Here is a 22,167-nt window from a genome sequence, read left to right on the forward strand (position 1 = left end):
AGAAGGGCGGTATATAAATAAATTTTTTATTATTATTATTATTATTATTAAGTAAATTAAGGCAGTCCAAAGCCTTAACCCATAGCCATGTTTTTACTTGGCACCCAAAGAGAGGTCATTCCACAGTCAGGGTGCCAGAGCTGAGAAGGTACTCTCCCACATCCTCACACAATGTACTGACCTCATTGGTGAGACACATGGAATAGTCCTTGCCAGAAGACCCCAGTCATCGGCCAAGTACATTTAATCAAACACACCGGGGAACAATCAAATGTTCTTGGAAACACAGGCAGGCATTCACAGTTTTTTTGTTTTTGAAAGATGTCCAGGTTGATCTTTGCAAGACCAGCCTAACAATACTGTCTCGGAAAGCACACCTGTAGCTCTGGACAAAAAAAGCCGTTTCTCTGCCATTATACACGTCTGCTGGAATTAAGCCAGCTAAAGACTGTTGGACAGAGTTTCTGGCTGAACCAACCCACAAAAGATTTCCTATCTGTTAAATGGAACTGATTTATTCATTATGCGCCGGAAGCCAATTCCTGCTGCCTCGCTTACAAAAACTTCAAGCTGAATTTGCAAAGGGCAATGTGACATCTGGAAAGAAGGACTCCTCCTTGATATGAATGGTACTTTTTGGAGTCGTTTCCCCACCACCCTTTGCTTCAGTCAACAATGATGCTAAATCACCACATTTGCATTTAATACACATGTGTTGCAAATGGCTACAGCTGAAAGAAATCTTTTTTTAAAAGAATATGGGTTTACTGAGTAATATTCCTGATAGCTTCAGCAGCAAGAAAGTAAAGCATTGGAAGAATGCCAACTCTAAATGGAGAGTCTAATGTAGCTCTCACAACAGGAGGACCTTCTAGATAAGTGATTCCCAAACTTTAGTCCTCCAGAAGTTTTGAACTTGAGCTCCCAGAATTCCTAACTGTTGACCAAGCTGGTTGGGGATTCTGGGGACTGATGTCCAAAATACATGGAAGACCAAAGTTTGGGAATCATTGGTCTAGATGGTTTAGATGCTGACTCCCTGAAGCTCTAGGTGACACAGGAATATTCTGGGTAGGAGTCCAAGACATCTGGAGAGCACCTTCTTGAGAAGAGATTTTGAAAGGTTATGTTCTGGAAATGTTAAATGCTGGAAAAGGTCAATTTGCTTCTCACTATGAAAAACAAATTACCAGTATTCTACACTGGCTGCTTAGTTGCATACACATAATGCCTTATCAGCAGAATCGGAGCTGGAGAGTAGTGGCTTTCTCTGTGACTTACAGAGAACACTTCAGTTCTCTTCCCATGGGAGACAAAAGTGCATCTTTTGTCTAGCTGGAAAAATCCGTTTGACAAAAGGCCCATTTTTATAACCATCTTGAGTAAAAGAAAAAACTAAAACCTGAGGCCTTTCTGCCCACTGAGCCTTGTCCCACTCATGCCTTCTTTTCTGCAGAGCTCCAGCATTTTAAAGGGATGCGGGCAAATCTCACATCCCATTTCTGCCAAAAGGCACACATTTTGGGAACAGTGGTATTACCCTCCCTTAGCATGTCACCTGGTATGCTCCACACTCCCCTAATGACACCCCTGTTGATATGCTACTCTGGTTATGTTATTGTATATCTACAACAATTGTGCATGTGGAAATAGATCTTGCTACCGTCAGCTGGAGGCAAATTTCCCTGGAGACAAAGATGACTAAACTGAGGTTGTACTTTGGTCATATCGTGAGAGGACACGACTCATTAGAGAAGACAGTAATGTTGGGAAAAGTAGAAGGAATTAGGAAGAGAGAAAGACCACATGTTAGATGGATGGACTCAATTAAGGAGATCATGGAGATGAATCTGCAGAAACTGGGAAGGGTAATGGAGGATAGGGGGTCTTCAAGATGTCTTATCTCCAGGGTTGCCATGAGTCAAGATTGACTCAAGGGTGGTTAACAACAGCAACCATCAGCTGGATGTGTCTGTTCCGCTTTCTCTTCTTTAAAAAAGTAGCGCAACTTACAACTTTGTATTTCACCACCAAGATTCTCACCAAGCTCTGGTCCAATACATCTCTCCTTTGTTCCTCATCCAGTTAAACAAAACCCCGCTTCCTGATGCCGTTTCTTCTTGTGCAGTGGCTGATGAAAACAAAAATTGCTCTAATTGCTCAGAGTTTTAGATGCTCCCCATTCTAATGATACTTCATTAAGATTTCTTGTAGGTATCGGTTGGGTTTTTATTAAGTACTTTGGCGTTTCAGCACCTAGGCACTTTAATATTTTTTATGGCTACTCTACAGGAAGTATTGATTTGCTGCCTGCTAATCTTGGCTGGTTTTACAACAGGCTTGGGCAATCAGATAAACAACTGGGGAGAAAGGGAGAGGATGATTGCTTCTTTAGAACTCATCATCGGAAGATGGGGTGGGTTGAATACTCCTGATAAAGGGGAGACGGGAATTCAGGAGTAGGCTTCTTTAGGAAGCATGGTGTAGTGCCTTGAGTATTGGACTAGGATCCCAGGACCCCTTCACACTACACAATTATAGCACTATGACTTTAACTACCATAGCTGCATCCTATGGAATCATGGGCTTTGCAGTTTGGAGAGGGACTATAGAGTTCTCTGGTTGAAAATTCCAAATATTCTATCCCTAAACTGCAAATCTCAGGATTCCATAGGGCATTGTCATGGCAGTTAAAGTGGAATCAAAGTGCTATAATTGTGTCCTGTATAAGGACATCAGTAGACCAAGGCTGAAATCCCCACTCAGCCTTGGAAATCCACTGGGTGACCTTGGGCAAGTCACACGCTTTCATTCTTAGAGGAAAGAGATAGTAAGTCTCCTCTGAGTCAATTGTGCCAAGAAAACCCTATATTAGAGTCACCATAATTTGGGAGAGCCAGCGTGACATAGTGATTTGAGTGTTGGACTATGACCCTGGAGATCAGGGTTTGATTTCCAGCTTGGTCATAAAACCCACTGATACGACTGACCTTGGGCAAGTCACATGCTCTCAGCCTCAGGGGAAGGCAATGGCAAACCTCCTCTGAACAAATCTTGCCAAGAAAACCTTGTGATAGGATTGCAATGAGTCCGAAACAACTTGAAGGCACACAACACCAACAACAAAGTCAGAGTTGCCTTGAAGGCATTGAAAAACAACTTACACCATCACTTTATTTATCTCAAGTGCCATAGCCCAGGACTGCAAATATATTGGGGGGGGGGGGTGTCAAAATTAGAGGAATATTTTTAGACTTTGACTGAAGGACATACACTGTATTTCTGTTGATGGATTGGTCTGGTCCATTTTTACACTTGCATTTGGAGGGCCACAAAAAGAGTCATGGGGGGTGCATTTTGTTCACCCCTGTGGTTTGAGTGTTGGACAAAGGACTATGGGAGACCAGGATTCAAATTGTGGCTCAGCTATAGAAACCCGCTGGATGACTTTGGACAAATCACATTCTCTGAGCTTTAGAGAAAGGTAGCAATAAACCTCCTCTGGAGAAAGCTTGCCACAGGGTCCCTGTAAGTCAGAGTTTACTTGAAGGCAAATGATGAATAAAGCAAACATTCCCCCCCCCAAAAAAAACCCTGAATTTTATTAGTTATTATTATTATTATTATTATTATTAAACTTTATTTCTAAAGCGCTGTAATTATATAGTTCTCCAAAGGCACCAAGGACTCCAAATACTAAAACATAAATAGCTATCTCATTTGAAAAGCTCAGATTTGGGAAAGAGAACAAGTGTACAGCTCCACTGAAATACCTGAAAGAAGAGATGCTCGGGGAGAGGCATGTAGCAGTCCACAATTCAGTATAGCACAATTCATTCCCATTGACCTTCAAACCCTATCTCAGTTTCTTTATGCAACTATTTTCTTTGGCTCTAAATCAAATGTTAGTCTGGATCCCACTCTTCTGGCCCATTTTTTACAGTAGCAGCACCATCACCATCTGACAACCTCCAGACAGCAACGCACATCATCCCCAGCAATTCTCTCCAGTTATGAACAAGGATGGAGGCTAGCAGATTGAAGAAGGCCATTTTTAAGGGGTAGGCTTTAGAGGGAAAGCTTAACTGCCCACCCAGTCCTCTGCAAATGTATATTTCCCAGTACTGAATGCTAAACCTGTTGACTCTTTTTTTTTTTTTACTGCATATAGAAATGAAAGAAACTGTATGTACTCTTTAGTTCAAACTACAAGTACAGTATGTACCTTAGAGCATCATGAAAGACATAGGATCTATATGGCCAGCAGATTTCTCCCAGCTAGCCCCAGGAAGAGCTGCACATATTCAGTCTGGTATTTTTTAAAAACAAGAGGTGCAACAGAGGAATTTTTCACCTCTCCTTCTCAAAGTCAACAGGCAAACCCAATCAGAATTAATGCTCTCAGTTTCAGTGCTTACATACCAGGAATGTAAGTTATGGTAGAATGAGATGGCAACTCCACACTCTGTCTCAATGTATAATAAAGCAGAATATTAAATCTGTCACTAGAGCATTCAGTCTCAGCATCGGGTCTAATGTTGGACTATAATCCCCAACATCCCCAGCCAACACTGCCAATGATCAGGGATTATGGAAGACACAGTCCAACATCATCTGTGAACCCATCTGTCAGTTTTCTGTCATGAACTAGGGACTACATCAAGGATGGGGACTGGACTGCAACTCCCATGAACCCTGACCACTAACTGTGCCCAGCTACAGCTGTTGGGAATTACAATTTGACAACATTTGGAGAGCTGCATGATTCCCACCCTGGGCTAAATCAAATGTTAGTCTGACCAGAATACACCCATCAATAGTATTGGAATTTTCTAGACACTATATACGTTATCTTAGATTGATTTCAATGGGTCTACTCTAGTTGGGAACAAGATTGGTTTTAGCTCCAGATATCCTCCTTTTGCAGTCATTCTTCACCATAAACCAATGAGGAGTGTTTCCCTCTTTTGAATCTATCCCTCCCTGCAGTCCTGCCACTTGCAACTGGAAATATGAGGGGCTGAACCTGGGATCTTCTGCATTCAAAGCAGTTGTTCTGCCACTAAGCTGTTACCATTGTTGGTATCTAATTTTGCTGTTCCTTGCAGCAAAACCGTAACCTTAAACTTAACCCTTGATTCTGCATTTGCTCCCTGTCTTGTCACACAATCATTGAAGGCTGCTGTGATGCCCTAGAATTCATAATGAAAGAGCAGCTGACACTTCAAGACACTCCTAGCTTTTTCCACAAAGAGAAACTCTGAACAAAGAAGAAAGGACAAGTGATTCAAGAATGCTTCCCACTGCACAGAATACAAGCTTCATGTTATAGTTAGGGGTCAGACCTGGAAGAGGGTAGCAGATTCCTGACCATGTGCAGAGGGCATATCTGCTACCTTATGCACATTAACTGAAAAGTAAGTTCCGTACAACCAAGGAGGATAAATTCTGAGAAAATAGGCATAGGACTGGAAGGAGCTACACAAATGCCTGTTGCAGCTAAAATGAGCCAAAAGCAGTGATCTTTTTGTTTTTAGAAAACCACTGCGAAATGGAGCAAGTGGGAAGAAAAGACTGATGGCAAAACATTATGTTTCTTAGTGTCACGTTTTAGCCTTTTCAATCAGAAAAGTATAATGCCAGTACACTATGAGGGGGTTACAATTTGTCTTAAGAAGTCTTTTAAAAATACAACTCATTTGCCTATCTTTCTCAGTGCTATCTCCCATACGACAACTCCCCTCTTAATTCAAAATACAAGAAAAGGGATTCTACCTAAACATGAGGAAGAACATCTTGACTGTAAGAACTGTGTGAAGGTGGTGGAGTTTCCTTCTGTGGAGATCTTTAAACAGAGGCTGGATGTACATCTATCAGGAATTCTGTGATTGTGTATTCCTGCATGGCAGAGAGTTGAACTCGATGGACCTTGTGTCCCCTTCCAACTATTAAGATTCTATTATTCTAGAATGGAAACCTTTTCTGTTGTTGCTACCCTGATGATAATAATAGTTAGAAACGTCAGCTTGAGTTCCCACATCAGGGTTGGATTGTGCAGTGTAAATCTCCACATGTGGAGTTATACACTGGTTCTGCTATGCAGCCCTTGTGCTGAATGGCAATACTGTAATGCAATTAGCAATTAGGTAGCCTTCTATTGGAGCAAAGGTTCTTTTATTGCAAATTGTCATTACCTTGATGATAGATATACAGTGCAACAATGTAAGTAAAATAAGAGTGAATATTTCATAGATCGGTACTCCAGTTTCTCTTCAGATCGTATAAATCTTTCACAACAATGTAATTATAACCACCTGTAACCTATTTAACATTATAAATACAATGTATATCTTTAAGGGACTAGTTCACATGTAACTATGAAGGAGTACAGTGCACCCTTGCCTTACACGGGGGATCCGTTCCGGACCCCTCTGCATAAGGCAAAATAGTGCGTATGCTCGAGCCCCATCGAAAATAATGGGGCTCATGCATGACGCGCGATTCACGCACCATTGCAACCCTGTTGTGCAGCTTTCAGCATAAGCTGAAAGCCACATAAAAGGCGCCCGCATATGACGCGGGCACACTGTAGTACAAAGACTACCTGATTGCTAATTGCATTATAGTTACCAAACCTATACTGGTTTGTTGAATGGCAAGGCTACACAGTTAGATGTGCACTCAAATGCCCAATCCCATGTGCATCCACACACACAACAGCATTGCATCCACCACTCCAGTTCCACAACCTTGAACTGTATGTAGAAGTTCCACGTTGGACACTAATGCCCACCCTCTTTCACTTGGAGATTTATGCATGAGTAAGGCGGGCTATATTTCAGAAGAAGGAACTGGCAAAACCACCACTGGCCAAAAAAAACTTTATGAAATTCATGGGGTTGCCATAATAGGCAACTTGAAGGCACATATACACCAACGGAATCCTAGTCATCACAAACTGAATTTGAGATCTTCTGCCTGAAAAGTCTGCCACCCTGCCATTGAGCTATGGATTTTTCCTAGTTTCTGGAAGGGCCAGCCCTACCATTAAATAAAGTGAGGCAGCTGTTTCAGATGGCAAAAGGTGGGACGAAGTGTTAGAAGGAAAAGCCATGTACTCAAGCATCACGTAAGCTCAATTGCTGCTTTCAGATATAGTACAGGATGCTGTTCCATCATCTCCGATGTTGGAAGTATAGTTGTCTTTTCTACAAGGAAGCAGGGGCTCAGCATCTTGCTCTTAGCCTCAGCCAGTGAAATGGGTTGCAGGGGATTTTTTGGAAACACTTGTGGCTATGTTATAAAAAGTAGCAATGTGGGGAAAATACTCATCCCAGCCTTCAAAAGGGGGGGGGGGGGGGGCGGGATTCAAGTCATACTAGTTTGGAGAGGTGGAAATCTCTACACACAAATCCAACAAATGCTGAAGCAGTTCCAACCACTATGTTCCCTCTCCTTGGCATGACAGTTGTGGAGAGCATCTGGCTGGCCCACAGTGCCTCCTCCCCTTGAACAGTATGTCCAAAATTGCTGCTATTTATGTGCCCACACTGACAGCATGGCACCAAATCTGCAAAAAGGGACTTTCTGTGTCCCAACTCTGGGTGGGGGTAACAGAAGGAAGGAATCAGCTAAAAAGCACACTGGAGTCTTCCCTGATTCTAAGTCCATGATGGGAGTCCCAAGCTGATACAACCAGAACTATCCAGAGTCTATATTTAGGAATATGAATAAGGGGGAAATGGGGTGACTGAATCCAGCAAGCTGAAGCTGAGAGAGGTCTGTGCAGGGCTCTCCCATGTTTTCGACAGTCCATTGCTGAAAGAAGAGTCCATAGGGCAGAACCTGATTTGTCTCCAAGATAATCTCATTGATCTCCTGCTGTTCTTGTCAGTCAATTTCCTCTCCCATGTCTGGAAAGAAGAGAAAGGGAAAAAAGATGAAAACCACACAAATACAAAACAGATCAATGTCCTGCAGCCCAGAACAAGATGGGGTGGCAGAGGTATTTTCCAAAGTACAGACATAGAGCTTGAAAAAATTACTTTTTTGATGGGGGCGACAGTTCCTGGAATCCCCCAGTCCAGCATGGACACTGGGCATGTTGGCTGGGTAATTCTGCAAGTTGTTGAGTAAGCTCTGCCTAGCATTGATCCTTAATTTACTGATGAGGCTTGCCGGGGGGAAAATCTGGATTAGACAGATGGGGCTATGGAGCCCTAGTGAGTCAGTGGTTAAATGCCTGTACTGCAGCCACTCACTCACAAACCACAGTGTTGTGAGTTCAGTCCCAGCCAGGGGCTCCGGGTCGACTCAGCTTGGCATCTTTACGTAGGTTGCTAAAATGAGTTCCCAACTTATACTTTGTAAACCACTTAGTACATTGGTAAGTATAGAAATGTGCCTGCTAATATACTTGCCAATAGGTTTCAGCTATATTTTGTTTTAATTTTTGGTGAGTCACCTCGGGTCCAATACTGGGAGAAAGGCTAAGCTATTCTGCTTTCTAAGATAGACAGCTGCTTTCAAGCATGATGAAGTCTGCTCCTCTAGCATCCGTGCTGAAGAAAGACTCTAAAGAAAGAAGTATAATATTTCTTCAGCACTGTTGCCAGAGAAGCATCCTCCATCATACTTGAAGACAGAAGGTTTGCTTAGGATGCTTACCACAGGCTGTATGTCTTGCAGCTCCCAACTCCAAACCCTTACTGCCAACTTCCATCACTTGATGCCCAAAGCAACCACCTCACTCTTTTCTATGGCGAAGCTGGGCCTGCCCAAGCATGTCTTCTCCCCCAGAGTTGTAGCCCCATCTCTAGAGTTAGCTCAGGACCTGTAGAAACAACCATCCATCCATTTGCTGCAATGCAGAAGCCCAGCATGCAGATAACCACTCTTGGGAGGAAATGCCCCTCACCTTCTTTGATGTCCACACTCTTCAGAGGCTGCAGAGCTGTCAGGAGGGAAAAGAAACAGAAAGGCCATGAAGGCAAGGAAATGGACTGAAGAGAGCAACATGAAATTTTGGAGGATCTGAATTTCAAGGCACAAGCTTTAGACTTGACCACTGCAGGCAGATTTCCTACATAGCTGAAAGGGTCTGTCTCAGCAAGCACAGCAATGCCTCCTTCTGGACACTCCTAACTATAGCAAGTCAAGGGAATACCAACTTTGATTACCATTTCTTTTTATGGGCTGTCTGAGAGGACTTATGGCAGGTTATGATGCGACCCACGTGACATTTATTCTTCCTCCAATCTTCTGCACTCCATCAGGTAAATAAAAGGACCCAAGGCTGTCATCCAGAGAAGCACATGATGCTTAAATTACATAACTAAAAGAGGGGAATTGGACAAATGGATGAATGAACAGTCTGATCCGCAGCTGTCTGATCTGCTGGAACTGAGTGTAGTTCCAGGCCTCCCCAAGACTTTGCTTGGTACCAAACACAGATGCACATTAGTGCTCTAAGATAAGATTTATTGGTGGTAAAGGATGCAGCATATGGTACATAACACAAAAGCATTCCAGCCCTTTTGCTGAAGGGATCAAGCATCCCCTTAAATTCAGTGGTTGGATTGGGACCTTAAACAACTAATTCTACCCAAACTATCCCAAGCCAGACATCCAGTTTCCTCAGGGCTAGCTAAACAGGGAGCTGGGGATGCAAACCCCACCATCACAACCACCAGATGTAAGATGGATGCCCTAGCGCAATGGTTCTCAAATGTTTTACCCTTGGAATCCCCCTTTACATCTTCATGTCACCCACCCGCCCCACTCAACATCGTATATAAATAAAAATATTTTGTTTATTTAGTGTGCATATTTTCATGTATATTCATATTTTAACATTTTATAAGGAAAGAATGTAGTTCAAATGAGAACAGTTTTATTTAAATAAATTCAGCATTAAACTCAAGACATGTGTAAATTTTATATATTAAAAAAATTGGAAAGAAGAGGCAAAAGACGGATCAGGGCTTCCAAGTCTTGCATCCCCTTAGAGCAAGTCTTGTGACCCCCTGGGGGCCCTGCCTCACAGTTGGAGAACCACTGCCCTAAGGTTATATAGTGCAGAGGCAAACAAAGAAAATCAAAGTGCGCAAGCATGACTCATTTCCTCTTCTTTACCAGAACTGTGCAAACAGGTTATTAGCAGAGGAAAATTCACTCCCACAATCCATTCTTAGCCTTCCTAGCCTCAGATTGCTAAGCTAACGCAAAAGGGAGACCTTTGTTTTTCAAGAACACTCATCCAAATTAACCTTTTCTATACCACTGGACAGCTGTCAACATGTGATCATGATGCCAACAAGGACTCTAAAGCCCATCTACCTAGTGGCAGAGGCACAACTCACTACACCTCAGAACCATCCCAAGATACCTAAGGCAAAGAACAAGATGGTGGCATCTTCCACTCCATGTATAAAAGTCAGTTGGGCTGGCAGCAGAATCTTTCCTCAGCACTGTGGGAATGTAGGACTTCCCAAAGATGCATAACTGAATTACAAAGCTGACCAATTTGATTGACTTTCAAGGGAGATCAGCCAAATCCATGGAGAGTGGGGGGATATGGGACTTCCCAAAGATGCATATCTGAATTACAAACTTGTTTGTAATTCAGCTTTCTCCTTCAACAGCCTGTTGCCACCTCCCAGATGATGGTCTCACTTTGCCTACAGGTAGAGCTCATCCTGATTTACTTCATCCAGCATCCTTTTTTCCCCAGTGGCTAGCCAACAGGGTCTAATGAAGCCCACAAGCAACTTAGGAAGACAACCAATCTTCCTTTGTGTGCTCCACCCACCAGCAAAGGTACATTGCCCTTGAGTATGGAGGGTCCATCTAGGCATCAATGGCATAGTCACTGAGAGTCCCACTCTCCATAGATTTGGTTGATCTCCCTTGCAAGTCAATCCAACTGGTCAACTTTGTAATTCAGCTATGCATCTTTGCGAAGTCCTACAGTGGACTTTCTTTGCACAGAAAACAAAATGTTCTACTTGTTGTTGTCAGCTGCCCTTGAGTCAACAAAGTTAAAACAAGATACAATAAAAATATGATATAAAAGGGTTTGTTTTTTTTTAAAAAAAAACAAAACACTGTTGTGTTCTGAAATCACACTAACCTGTTTTGGATCCATCTCCTTCATCTTGTTCCTCTATCCCTGGAAGCATGAAGTAGGAACACAGAAAGATGGACAATAATAAATTAGACACACTGACTACCCATAGACTTTCTGTGATGGTTTATTAGTCCCACTTCTGCATCAGAGTAGATGGAATGCAGTACCATTGCATACATTCAGACTGTCAACATTTAGGTAGTCCCAATCATCAAATAAACACCCCGGACATATGAATGAGGAATCCCATATTTATTTCTGCTCTCCTGATTTTGGTGGGCAGTTGAAGTGAGGAGTCACTTGCAGATGTGGGGAACCCACTGACAGCTGGTGGCTCCCATGTAAGTGGATGGTGAAACCAATCTGAATTTTCCTTAGAATTTTAAAGGAGCTATCCAAGGAGGAACAAGAATCCTGCACCTTGAAAAACTTTACTGAAATCCAAAACAAGATTCAGTACTTCATTGACATGGAAGGCATCAACCACGATTGGGGCAGGTCACTGTATTTCTGCAAATATAAAAGCTATAGTGGTGGGGCAGAGCTTTTGGGCCATGAATCCTAGAATCCCCAACCAGCATAACTAGCCAGGATGTAAACTGTATTCAAGCATGGAAAATTTAATACACGTCTTCTCACAAATGGAGATTTGCAGCCCCAACTCCTGATGCCCCATTGCAGATACATCATTCCCCCTTCTGACTTCTGCTCACAAAATTATTATTATTAGTAGTAGTAGTAGTAGTAGTAGTAGTTAAGACATTTGAGACTAGGCTTGCAGCTCTCCGTGGAAGCCCAAAAGTTTGGGTTTCTGGTTTACATAGAACTTTATTAATGGATACCTATGTTTATAGAGGTTTATATACCATTGTCCTGCAGACCTCTACACTGCACTCACAGATGGAGAAAAAAGGATGAGATCATGTGCACAAAACTGGAAATAACACCACTGTGGCTCTGGTCTCATGTAGAGATAAGTAAGATTTGCACTCTGAAATGGGGTGATAGTGACAATCCAGTGCATTAAAGAAGGAAAATGAACAGCAGGTGCCAAGAGGCACCTTACGACAAGAGCCAACAAGGAGTCAGAAGTAGAACAACATTGCCTAAGGCAAAGGGATGGAAATAATATTTTAAAGAATATTTAGAAAACAGTTGAAAACACATGTTTTAAACATGTTGAGAAACCACCAACAGAAGAATCTTTAATTGACAAGAAGCTTCATATTTCTAAACTTTTTCTGTGCAAAACTTGCAAGCCATTGATTTGCACAAAAAATAGCATTTTCTTCACAGAGTTTTTTTTCCTGCACTAAACCACATGTGACTTTTGCAAAGAACGTGGCTCAAAAAGAACGTGGCTGCATTTTGAAGACTTTCTAGCAACAGGAAGAGCATTGCTAAAATTGTTTGCTGCTTCCTTCGAGGAAAAACTTAGAGCCCGAAGAGACAGGCCAAAATAAAGCTGCTTTGGGTCACTTTGGAGGTATGTTATTTAAATGACACATGCGTCCTAAGAGGCCAGAGGCTGCGCCAAAGCTGCGCTCCAATCCTTAGAACTGGAACGTGTCTTTGGCGTGGCTTCCAGCCTCTTAGGACATGTGCATCATTTAAACAGCATACCTCCAAAGTGACCCAAAGCAGCTTTATTTTGGCCTGTCTGTTTGATCCCTTAGTAAAGGCTTGCATCCCTAGCACAGTAGGAATGAGCAACTTTCAAGTACTGGAGATGACATTAGTGTAGGCTATGGAGAACTGTATCAAAAACCAAAACCTTTTTTTTTCTGGGGAGGTTACCTCCCACCTCCAAGTAATTTATTTTAGGATGCTGGGGAGCTCTGTGTGTGTGTATGTGCCTTCAAGTCACCTGCCAACTTATGGTGACCCCATCAATTTCATAGGGTTTTCTTAGGCAAGGAAAACTCAGAGGTGGTTTTGCCAGTTTCTTCCTCTGAAATTTAGCCTACAGCATTGGTATTTCTCAGTGGTCTCCCATACAAGTACTAACTAGAGCTGACCCTGTGTGGCTTCCAAGATCAGATGATATTTGGTGCCTTCATAGTATTTAATTCTCGCCTCAAAAAGACCCTTATTGAGCCACATGAAGTCCATTTGACATACATTCCTCAGCTCTGACCAACTCTTAGAAAAGATACTGTTCAGATCAAAACTCCCAGAATCCCCAGCCAGCATGGCCACTTTTTAACCAGAAGGGGTGAGTAGAGAAGATCTATGACTGGATTGAGAACATAACATGATGGCATAATTAAAATTACCAGCATTCTCCTTCTCTTCTTTACAGCTCTGGCGTATTTTCTTCTGACACACATAGGCCAAGGCGATCAAGAGGACAACAAGACAAATGGCCAAGCCTACAGTTACCCAGAGAGCCACAGCTGGAAAGAGCAGGTGCTGGCCTAGAAAAGAGAAAAAGGAGAAGAGAAGACATGGTCACTGTCAGCAACATCAAAGGAAGTCCAAGGCTTTCATAGCCGGCATCCATAGTTTTTTGTGGGTTTTTTCGGGCTATGTGGCCATGTTCTAGAAGAGTTTATTCTTATATAAATATATATTCTTATATATATTCTTATAAACTCTTCTAGAACATGGCCACATAGCCCAAAAAACCTACAAAAAACTAAACATCAAAGGAGTTTATCACTTGGCTTAAAAACTTGATTTACCTCTACCACGTTGAGTCTCTTTCGGGATAAAGTAGGGCATTATCACATGTAAAATGCCACTGATGTCACTACCTGGCTGAATCCCAGGTAACTTCCGGCTAGAAGCCACACTCAGCCAGCCTCTTTTCAAAACTGGAAAGCTCCCGGCTTTGCAAATCAGCCAGCTGAGTGCAGCTTCTAGCTGGAAGTTAGCCGGGATTCAGCCAGCATCGGCCATGTGATAAACTCCAAAGAAAATGTCCAAAGTGAAGTATGAGTGTCTAGAAAGGAACTGCCACATTGACCTCAGATGTGCTAATCCAGACTTTTCAAAGGACCCCAAGATGCTCTGAATATAAAATACAGACAAATATCACCCCAGAATAGGGCTCGGGCACATGCTGCTCTCTGGTGGTTTTACTATAACCCCCATAATCCCTCACTATTGGCCATGCCGGTGGGGTCAATGAAAACTGCAGTCACAAAATATCTGCAGCAAAGCTTTAAAAAGTTATTTTTGGACTATAGTTCCCAGAATTGCCCAGCCAGCATATTCAATGGAAATTTTCATATCTTCCTAGCTAACTGTATATTGTAAGACAGGGATAGGGAAAGTGTGGCCCATCAGCCACAATGCCACTATGATGCCACCTTTTGAGGGCCCATGCACACTTGTTGGGTTCCCCAAAGCCCCCTGAATCCCCCCAATTTTTTTTAATGGTGTGATTTTTCAAGAGCACCCAACGCCTCTCAAAGACATGCCAACATGCAAGAAAACCCTTCTGAACCCTATTTCAGAGCCGTTACCTTTCTCAAAATGGTGACAAGAAGCCACAGAACATCTCTTCAGGTTGCCATTTTGGAGGGGAAACAAAACAGAAAAGAAGATGTTTCCTTGCACTCCAGGAGTGGTGTGGTCCACAGTGGGATCTATGGGGGGAGAGAACTGGCCCCTGTGGAGCTGCCTGTACCTGGTGTAATACTAATCCTTATTTTCCTAAGTAGGGACAGCAAGGGATGGAGCAGTAACTGGACTCTTCCTGAAAAACGAGATTCAGTTATATACTTTCGGGAGTCAACCATCCAATGCACATGACTAAATGTCAGCCTCATTAGAACAGACAAGAGTCCAACGGTTCACTCTGACCCTTCCAAACTGGAGGTCTACCTATGCCAGCGGATACTTCAAATGCTGTCTTTTCATGGGTTCTGCAGAAACATCCAAGAAGACAGGAAAACAGCAGGTTGAATTGCCCTATTAAACACTTCATTAACCTTTAAATAATTATGCTAATAAATTCAAATAGATGCTGGTCCGTCACACTTTGCTCGGAGGAGTAGAGACTTGGCCAAAAGAACTTGAAACACAATGGCTTTCCTACAGAAAGAGTTCTTTTCAGTAGAGTGAGGGGAGGAAGAGTGCAAACTCATCCCACCCTCCTGTACTTCGCAAATAAAATAAAAAAAAACAGGGACGTACTTGCATTCCCAAATTTAATGGACATTTCTCTTTAATACTGGCAGTGTTATAATAATTGCTGCTATCACTGCTATAATGGGATGGTACCCTACTGTACCTTTGGGTTACACTGATGGGTTACTGCCATCAGTATGGATTCTATAGGAACGGAGGACAGATCCTGTGTCGACCCAAGCCGAATATTATCAACTCTGATAGGCAGTCATTCTCTAGGACTTCAGGTAGGACTCTTTCCTAGCCTTTCCTTGACAGACCTAGGGCATCTTCCCACTATGATAAAGCTAATTGCTGATCGGTTTATATGACCATTGTTCCCCTTTGAAACTAGTTCCTATCCTACTTTGATTGATTTCTGTCATGATAAAGTGAGGCAAACACACAAAAAAACCACAGCAGTTTTTCCAGGCACTAGTTTCCTAGTGGTTCTTTTGAAAAGAATCAATTCCTAAGTGTGTTCAACAAGTGGGAATGACAGATCTGAATTGCATCATTCTGGAGGGAAGGGACTAATGGAAGAGGGATATTTACCATTTCTCCTCAGTTTTTGGTAGATCCACCATCCCCCCCCCCCCCCCCAGCGCTGCCTTTGTGCTTATGGTGTGACCTATAGACACGCTTGGTTTTTTAAATAAAATTGATAGAAAATTTGATTCATTGATTTTGCAGCTACTCACTATTACTGAAGCAAGTAGTTGCAAAACCAATCAATCGAATCTTCTATCAATTCATTATCAAATTACCCTGGCTGCCGCTTACATCACTGATGACGCACAGATGATTGACATGCATTTTGAAGCAGTGTAAACTAGTGGGAATTACAATTGTGCCAAAAAAAGAAGCGATTACAAGCGGTTCATGAAAAGATCCACTTTCATAGTGGGAACAATGGACCTTTTGGAATCAATTTACCAACACGGAGCAAAGGAGAATCACACACCGGTTTAAATGTAAGTGGGAATGAGCCCCTAGCAGACTTTCCTCATTGTTTTCCATGCCAATGCTAACCAGGCCTTATCCTGCTTAGCTTCCAAAATCAAATCAGGTCACCTATGTGAAGGATGATATGATATGATATGATATGATATGATATGATATATGATATGATATTGGCTTAAATCATGGTGAGAGTCGTGTGACCTTTTAGATGTGTTTGGAGGGCAAATCCCAGTAGTCCTAACCAGCACAGCTAATGGTGAGAATTGCTGGGAGGTGCAGTCCAACAATATCTGGAGGGCTGCATGACTCCAATAGTTGGCTAAACCCAAAGTGTTAGTCCTAATTGGAATAAACCAGCCTTTTTCAACCCTTGAAATAATATTCAGGTCTGAGGGAACTGCTACATAAAACATTATTATATCTACAGTTCAGCAACAACAACAAATGCAATCACCATCTCTATTTGCCTCTTGTGAAATCCTAAGGTTCTAAGGAGCCTTGGTTGAGATACCTACCCTGGAGTAGACCTATTTGATCAATGAACAACATCAATGACATAAGGGTTGATTTAGCAAGTCCCTGTTGCTTCAGCTGAAGTGTAGGGACTAACAATTAGATTTAGGCCTTTGTTTCGGCTCTGCCAAAGAAAGGGTGTTGCAACAGGTGTTGTGGGCCCCAGTCCTACTCCATCACCATTCGAGCGGTGCTATGCAGTCAGCCAAAAGGTTTATGCTCCTTAAGAGACCCTCTTTCACAAGCCAGCAGTTGCTGTGCCAAGGATAATTAAACACTAATTAATGTTACCTGCAAGTGAACAAGGTTACAAAGTGCTTGAGGGTGTCTATAAAAGTTGAGATGGCGTGAAGACAACTGGAAGCCACTCCGAAGAACTAAGACAAGTTACCCAAATGGGAGTATAAAGTTTACAGAGTCAGGAATTATATATATATATATTAAAAAGTATTTCACTGGGAGATCATGCTCTGGCAAAAGTTAAGCCCTGAAGGCTGCAATATTCGTCTAGGAGTCAGTCCTACTGCATCCAAGGAGACATGTACGGGACCATGCTGCAATACAAGAGTGGGAATTGTACGGCTTCTGAGATCTTTTATACTGTAACTCCCAACATTCCTCAGCAGTGGCTATGCTGGTTGTTGCTTGGGAGAGTTGGAGTCGGACAACAGCTGGAGAGCAACAGAGTTTTCACCCCATTGTCATTCTACTCCTACCCATATTTATCTGGCACTAATTTATATGGAAACCAGCAAGGCCTTTGTTATTCTTGTTATGTGCCTTCGAGACAACTCCAACTTATACAGGCACTATGATTGGGTTTACTTTGCAAGATTTATCCAGAGGTGGTTTGCCATTGCCTTCCTTGATGGCTGAGAGAGTGTAACTGGCCTAAGGTTACTCAATGGTTTCATAACCTGGTCTCTAAGTCCTAGTTCAACACTCAAACCCCTACAACATATTGGCTTTTCAGCATGGCCCGCTTCTGCATTCATAGGACTGAGCTACAGGGGGGGAAAACACATTACTTTCTCACCATAGGTCATTAGGGAACAATGTTCTGAAAGAGGGCCCCGGATCCTTACAATAGTGGGTACAGATACAGTTAAAGAGCCAGCATGGTTTCACATCACACTCCTTCGGCCTCAGGGGAAAGCAATGGCAAAACTTGTCAAGAAAACTCCATGATAGGATCACCTCAGGGTCACCATAAGTCAGAAACAACTTGAAGGCAAATAACAATAACAGACACAGTTGTACTGTGAAGTGTGTTATTAAAGACATTTACAGAACCACAGGCTCCAGAGGCCAAATTCAGCTCTCTGGGGTTCCACAGGTGACCAAATCCTTTCCCCATGATGTTATTTTGTGATCACCCAGGTCTTGCGTGGCATTTCCTCCCTTATTCAAAAAAATGGGAAAATGCCTTTGTTATTGGCAGTGAGTGCTTTCAGCTAAAATATTCAGACTCCATCCATTTGCCTCTGGTCCTGCCCACTACTGAAACATGACCCCAAGAACCTTGAAATTATATTTGGACTCAGGACTATAAGGCTTTCTCCAACTGCTGTGGTATGACTGTGTAGGATATTTTCTACGTTGTTGCTTCCCAAGCTATGTGATGGAGGGGTCAAGCAAATATTATTTTTCTCAGGGAGCCAGGGACTGGCACTGCATTCATGTCTATTGGCTACAATTATTTCTTTCCTTCCTGGAAATTCACCAGGGACTGGAAGCCAGTGGCTTGTAGACTGGCACTAGTCCCTGTATCACCCCTTTTAGTACCACTGTTCTGCCTTAAGCAGTATTCTTCAGTTTAATGTCATAATATATACAGGGTAAAAGATGAAACAGGAAGAGGTGATAGATCAGACAGACAGACAGACAGATGATTCTGCCCTCCTTGGATGAAGCCCTGCCCTTGGCCAAACATATGTGACTCTGACCACTCCAGATGCCCACTAGATAATCTGGTTCTCTGTCTTGTAAAACGTTGCCTTGGTACCTATTATCACAAGTTGATGGGAAAACATTTTTAAAAAATCTTTTCTTTTAATGGCATTAATTACATTTAGGGTGAACAGAGGACAATTATTGGGTTGCTTCCAAATCAGTGTCCAAATTTACATGGAATTATCACACTTGACAGAATCATTATTGTACTCCTCCTAACTCCAGCCCTTCTCTCGGTTTTGAGCTTGTGAGAGAAAGAAACAGCTGACTCAGTTTTTTTGTGGGGTTTTTGGGCTATGTGGCCATGTTCTAGAAGGGTTTATTCCTGATGTATCGCCAGAAGATGCCAGCCACAGATGCTCACGAAACGTCAGGAATAAACTCTTCTAGAACATGGCCACATAGCCCAAAAAACCCACAAAAAACTATGGATGTTGGCCATGAAAGCCTTCGACTTCACAGCTGCAAGACTTTTTGAAAACCCAATTACAGAAAGAGTTAAAACTACATATGTGCAGAGAGGTAAGATGCAGAAAATGCACAACAGCAGTTAGAGAGGGAGGAGCGCAATTAATACAGAAGGTGGGCTAAATCCCTGTCCAATTCTCCAACCACCAAACAATGGATATAAACCCAATGAACCATGTTGACCCAAGCTCCTCGTAACCCCAAAAGGGACTCCCTTAGCATATGAAGAACCACCAGCATCCCAAATCAGAATGATCCAATACTCTCCCTTGCCACGATCAATATAATACTTGTGGAGCCCAAAAGGGAGGGTCAATATGTAGATAAATTGCTTTGTGACTGAGTGGGGGAAACAAAAGGCTACATCTAAGTAGCGTCAGCAAAAATAAATCACAGCAAGTGGGAAGAAGACTGGAAAGTTAATTGCTCTGTTTTTTTGTTCAAGCTGTAGCTATCTTGCCCCACCAAAAAGAGGGGAGAAAACATACAATACATACACATACAAAATAAGGTGGGCAGGATGGTATAGAGAAAAGCCACAAAAAAACCTCCAGCCAAGAAATAGGCATTCAGTGGCTTGGAAAACAGCTAATGGATGACAATGAGGAGGAAAGATCAAAACTGGAGGACAAGAAGCCAAAAGATGATGCTCAGAAAGATGCTAAAAAGCAACCAAAGGCCAGCCAACAAACAGATTTACTGACGCTCAGGGTGAAATAACTGAATGAAACTCATAGAAGGGGGACTAAACAAATCACACTGAAGAAGTTTGCCAGAGGCTTCCTCTTCTTGCTCTTCCATCCCCGTCTCCTGCCTTTGTTGCTGTTCCTCATACTTTGTACTGCTCAGAGCCACAGCCTACTACTAGAGTGAGAAACTCCACTGAGGACAGAAGGGATGGCGGGGAACAGTGGGGGAAACAACATAGCAAAATAAAATACCATGCCTTTACAATTTCTAGAAGAATATAATAAAATTACACTAAATGACATTGGGGGGAGGTACTTACACGGTGATATTATGTTAGTTATATTTTTACACTTAGGTTCAAACATAACTAATGTACTTAATGGTAGAATTCAAAGATATACCGATGTTAGTCTGTAGAATCAGTATGAATAGAGATCTTGTAGCACCTTTGAGACTAACTTGAAGAAAGAAGTTGGCAGCATGAGCTTTCGTAGACTAAAGTCTAGTTACTCAGATGCATTTAACAGAAATGTGCTGGTTCCAACCCTCCTTATATTTAAGGTCTATCTTTCCACCTCCCATCCCCAAATAGTCCCAAATCTCTTTGACACGCTTTGGACCAAAAAAGAGATTACACTCATGTGCCCCTCCAGATGTTGGACTACAACTCCCGGCACTTCCAGTGACGAAGAATTCTGGGAGTTGTAGTCCAACATCTTCTGGAGATCTACATTATTCCCACAGCCTAAATGCACTTGCTAATCCCAGCTACAATAGACTCACTAAATCCTATTGATTCAGTGGGTTTACTCTAGTTGAGAACAGCATTTGGATTACAGCCTTCCATTTCTACTCACCTTACCTGTAATATATATCTCTGAAGGCTCTTACACAGAACCAGCATCCAACTCTCTGTACAATAAACAGAATCCAGCAAAGGTCTGCAGGAGTTATTAATGCTCTGTTTTTGCATCTCCCTCTACCTCATTCTTATTACCGGAGCTTGTCCCCAGGCAGCTGAACACACAACAGCCATCAACCATCCGTTCCCAGGATAGCAGTACAAGAAAGAAAAAATCAGCAAAGACTTTTGATTAACCACCGGCAGATTCTTTCTGAAGGGCTGCAGAATTCTGGGAGTTTTAGTTCAAAAAAGAGCCTTTCCGCTTTCCCAGTTATGCACTGTGAGGAAAGATGGCAACACCACCATAAGTGAAGACCACAGAGGACATGGATTTGCACGATGTAACTTTTCTGGAGCACAACTCTTAGAATCCACCTACCAGCATGGGCATAATAGGAGTAGTAGTCCAGTGCCATCCAACCTTTACACTATCGTCCAATGCCTTCATTCCCCATAGTCAGATCCTTCTTAAACAGAGGCTCACAACTCCACTGTATCCAAGTCTTCACCTCAATTTTCCCAGGCTTTAACTATGGGTTATGACCTACAAAACCTGGTATGACATGATTCTAGGATATATGAAGGCATGTATTCTCCCTCACTGTCTAGGATCTGAGATTTTCAGGAAAGGCCCAACACCCGCAGAGGTACATTTGGCAGAAATATAAGACAAGGCCTTCTTGGTGGAGGTGCCCAGGCTGTGGGAATCTCTCCTTGTCAGCTTTCCACCAGAGGCAAAGATCATTTTACTCATACTGTACAGGCTTTCTGTTTGCTGAGGAAGGGGATTTTTACCAAGGTACTGTCCCTTTTTGACCAAAGTCTTCCTAAACTGCTTAGCATTCACTTTTAAGTTTTCCTTTTGTTGTTGTGTGCCTTCAAATCATTTCCGACTTACGGCAACCCTAAGACTTTGGGGTTTTCTTGGCAAGATTTGTTCCAAGAGGGGTTTGCCTTTGCTTCTTTCTAAGGCTGAGAGAGTGTGACATGCTCAAAGGTCACCCCGTGGGTTTCCATGGCTGAGCGGGGATTTGAATCCTGTTCTCCAGAGTCATAAGCCAATGCTCAAACCACTACACTAAGCTGGCTCTCACATTTTCAACATGTTTATTATTGCATTTATATCAGTGCTATTCAAAGTGGTGGTCTGTAAACTGATGCCGGGGCATGACGTGTTGGCTACGTATTGCCTATCTGCAACATGTTTATAGGAGAAAAGAAACAGTTCTAGCCAACGGGCACAAATATGGTGCCATTCCCTGGCACACTGGGACAAAAAAACACTGGTCCCCCATATTGGCCAGCTTAATAAGTACTGATTTATATCACATTTCTTCTAGGAAGCTTAAGGCAGCATGCACACAACTGTCCTTCTGCCCACTTTATCCTCCCTGGGATTCAGGGTCAGGCTGGGAGACTGAAAATAAGTGCC

At 42.6% G+C, this 22,167-nt stretch overlaps 1 protein-coding gene across 2 annotated transcripts in view; it reads right to left on the reverse strand.

Moving 5' to 3' along the window:
• Window positions 1-6,863: 6,863 nt before the first annotated feature.
• Window positions 6,864-22,167, reverse strand: part of CD276 (CD276 molecule) — a 45,524-nt gene continuing 30,220 nt past the window's right edge. For both annotated transcript variants that reach the window (XM_089538677.1, XM_089538678.1), the window contains exons 5-8: window positions 13,405-13,545; window positions 11,132-11,170; window positions 8,918-8,953; window positions 6,864-7,913 (exon numbers count right to left, since the gene is read on the reverse strand). In XM_089538677.1, coding sequence (XP_089394803.1) covers window positions 7,891-7,913; window positions 8,918-8,953; window positions 11,132-11,170; window positions 13,405-13,545 — 239 coding nt within the window. In that variant the 3' untranslated portion in view covers window positions 6,864-7,890. The remainder of the gene's footprint in view (window positions 7,914-8,917; window positions 8,954-11,131; window positions 11,171-13,404; window positions 13,546-22,167) is intronic.

The sequence above is a fragment of the Sceloporus occidentalis genome, unplaced genomic scaffold (genome assembly GCF_023333645.1).
Source record: "Sceloporus occidentalis isolate IW3139 unplaced genomic scaffold, rSceOcc1.0.p SCAF_9, whole genome shotgun sequence".
Taxonomy (NCBI): Eukaryota; Metazoa; Chordata; class Lepidosauria; order Squamata; family Phrynosomatidae; genus Sceloporus; species Sceloporus occidentalis.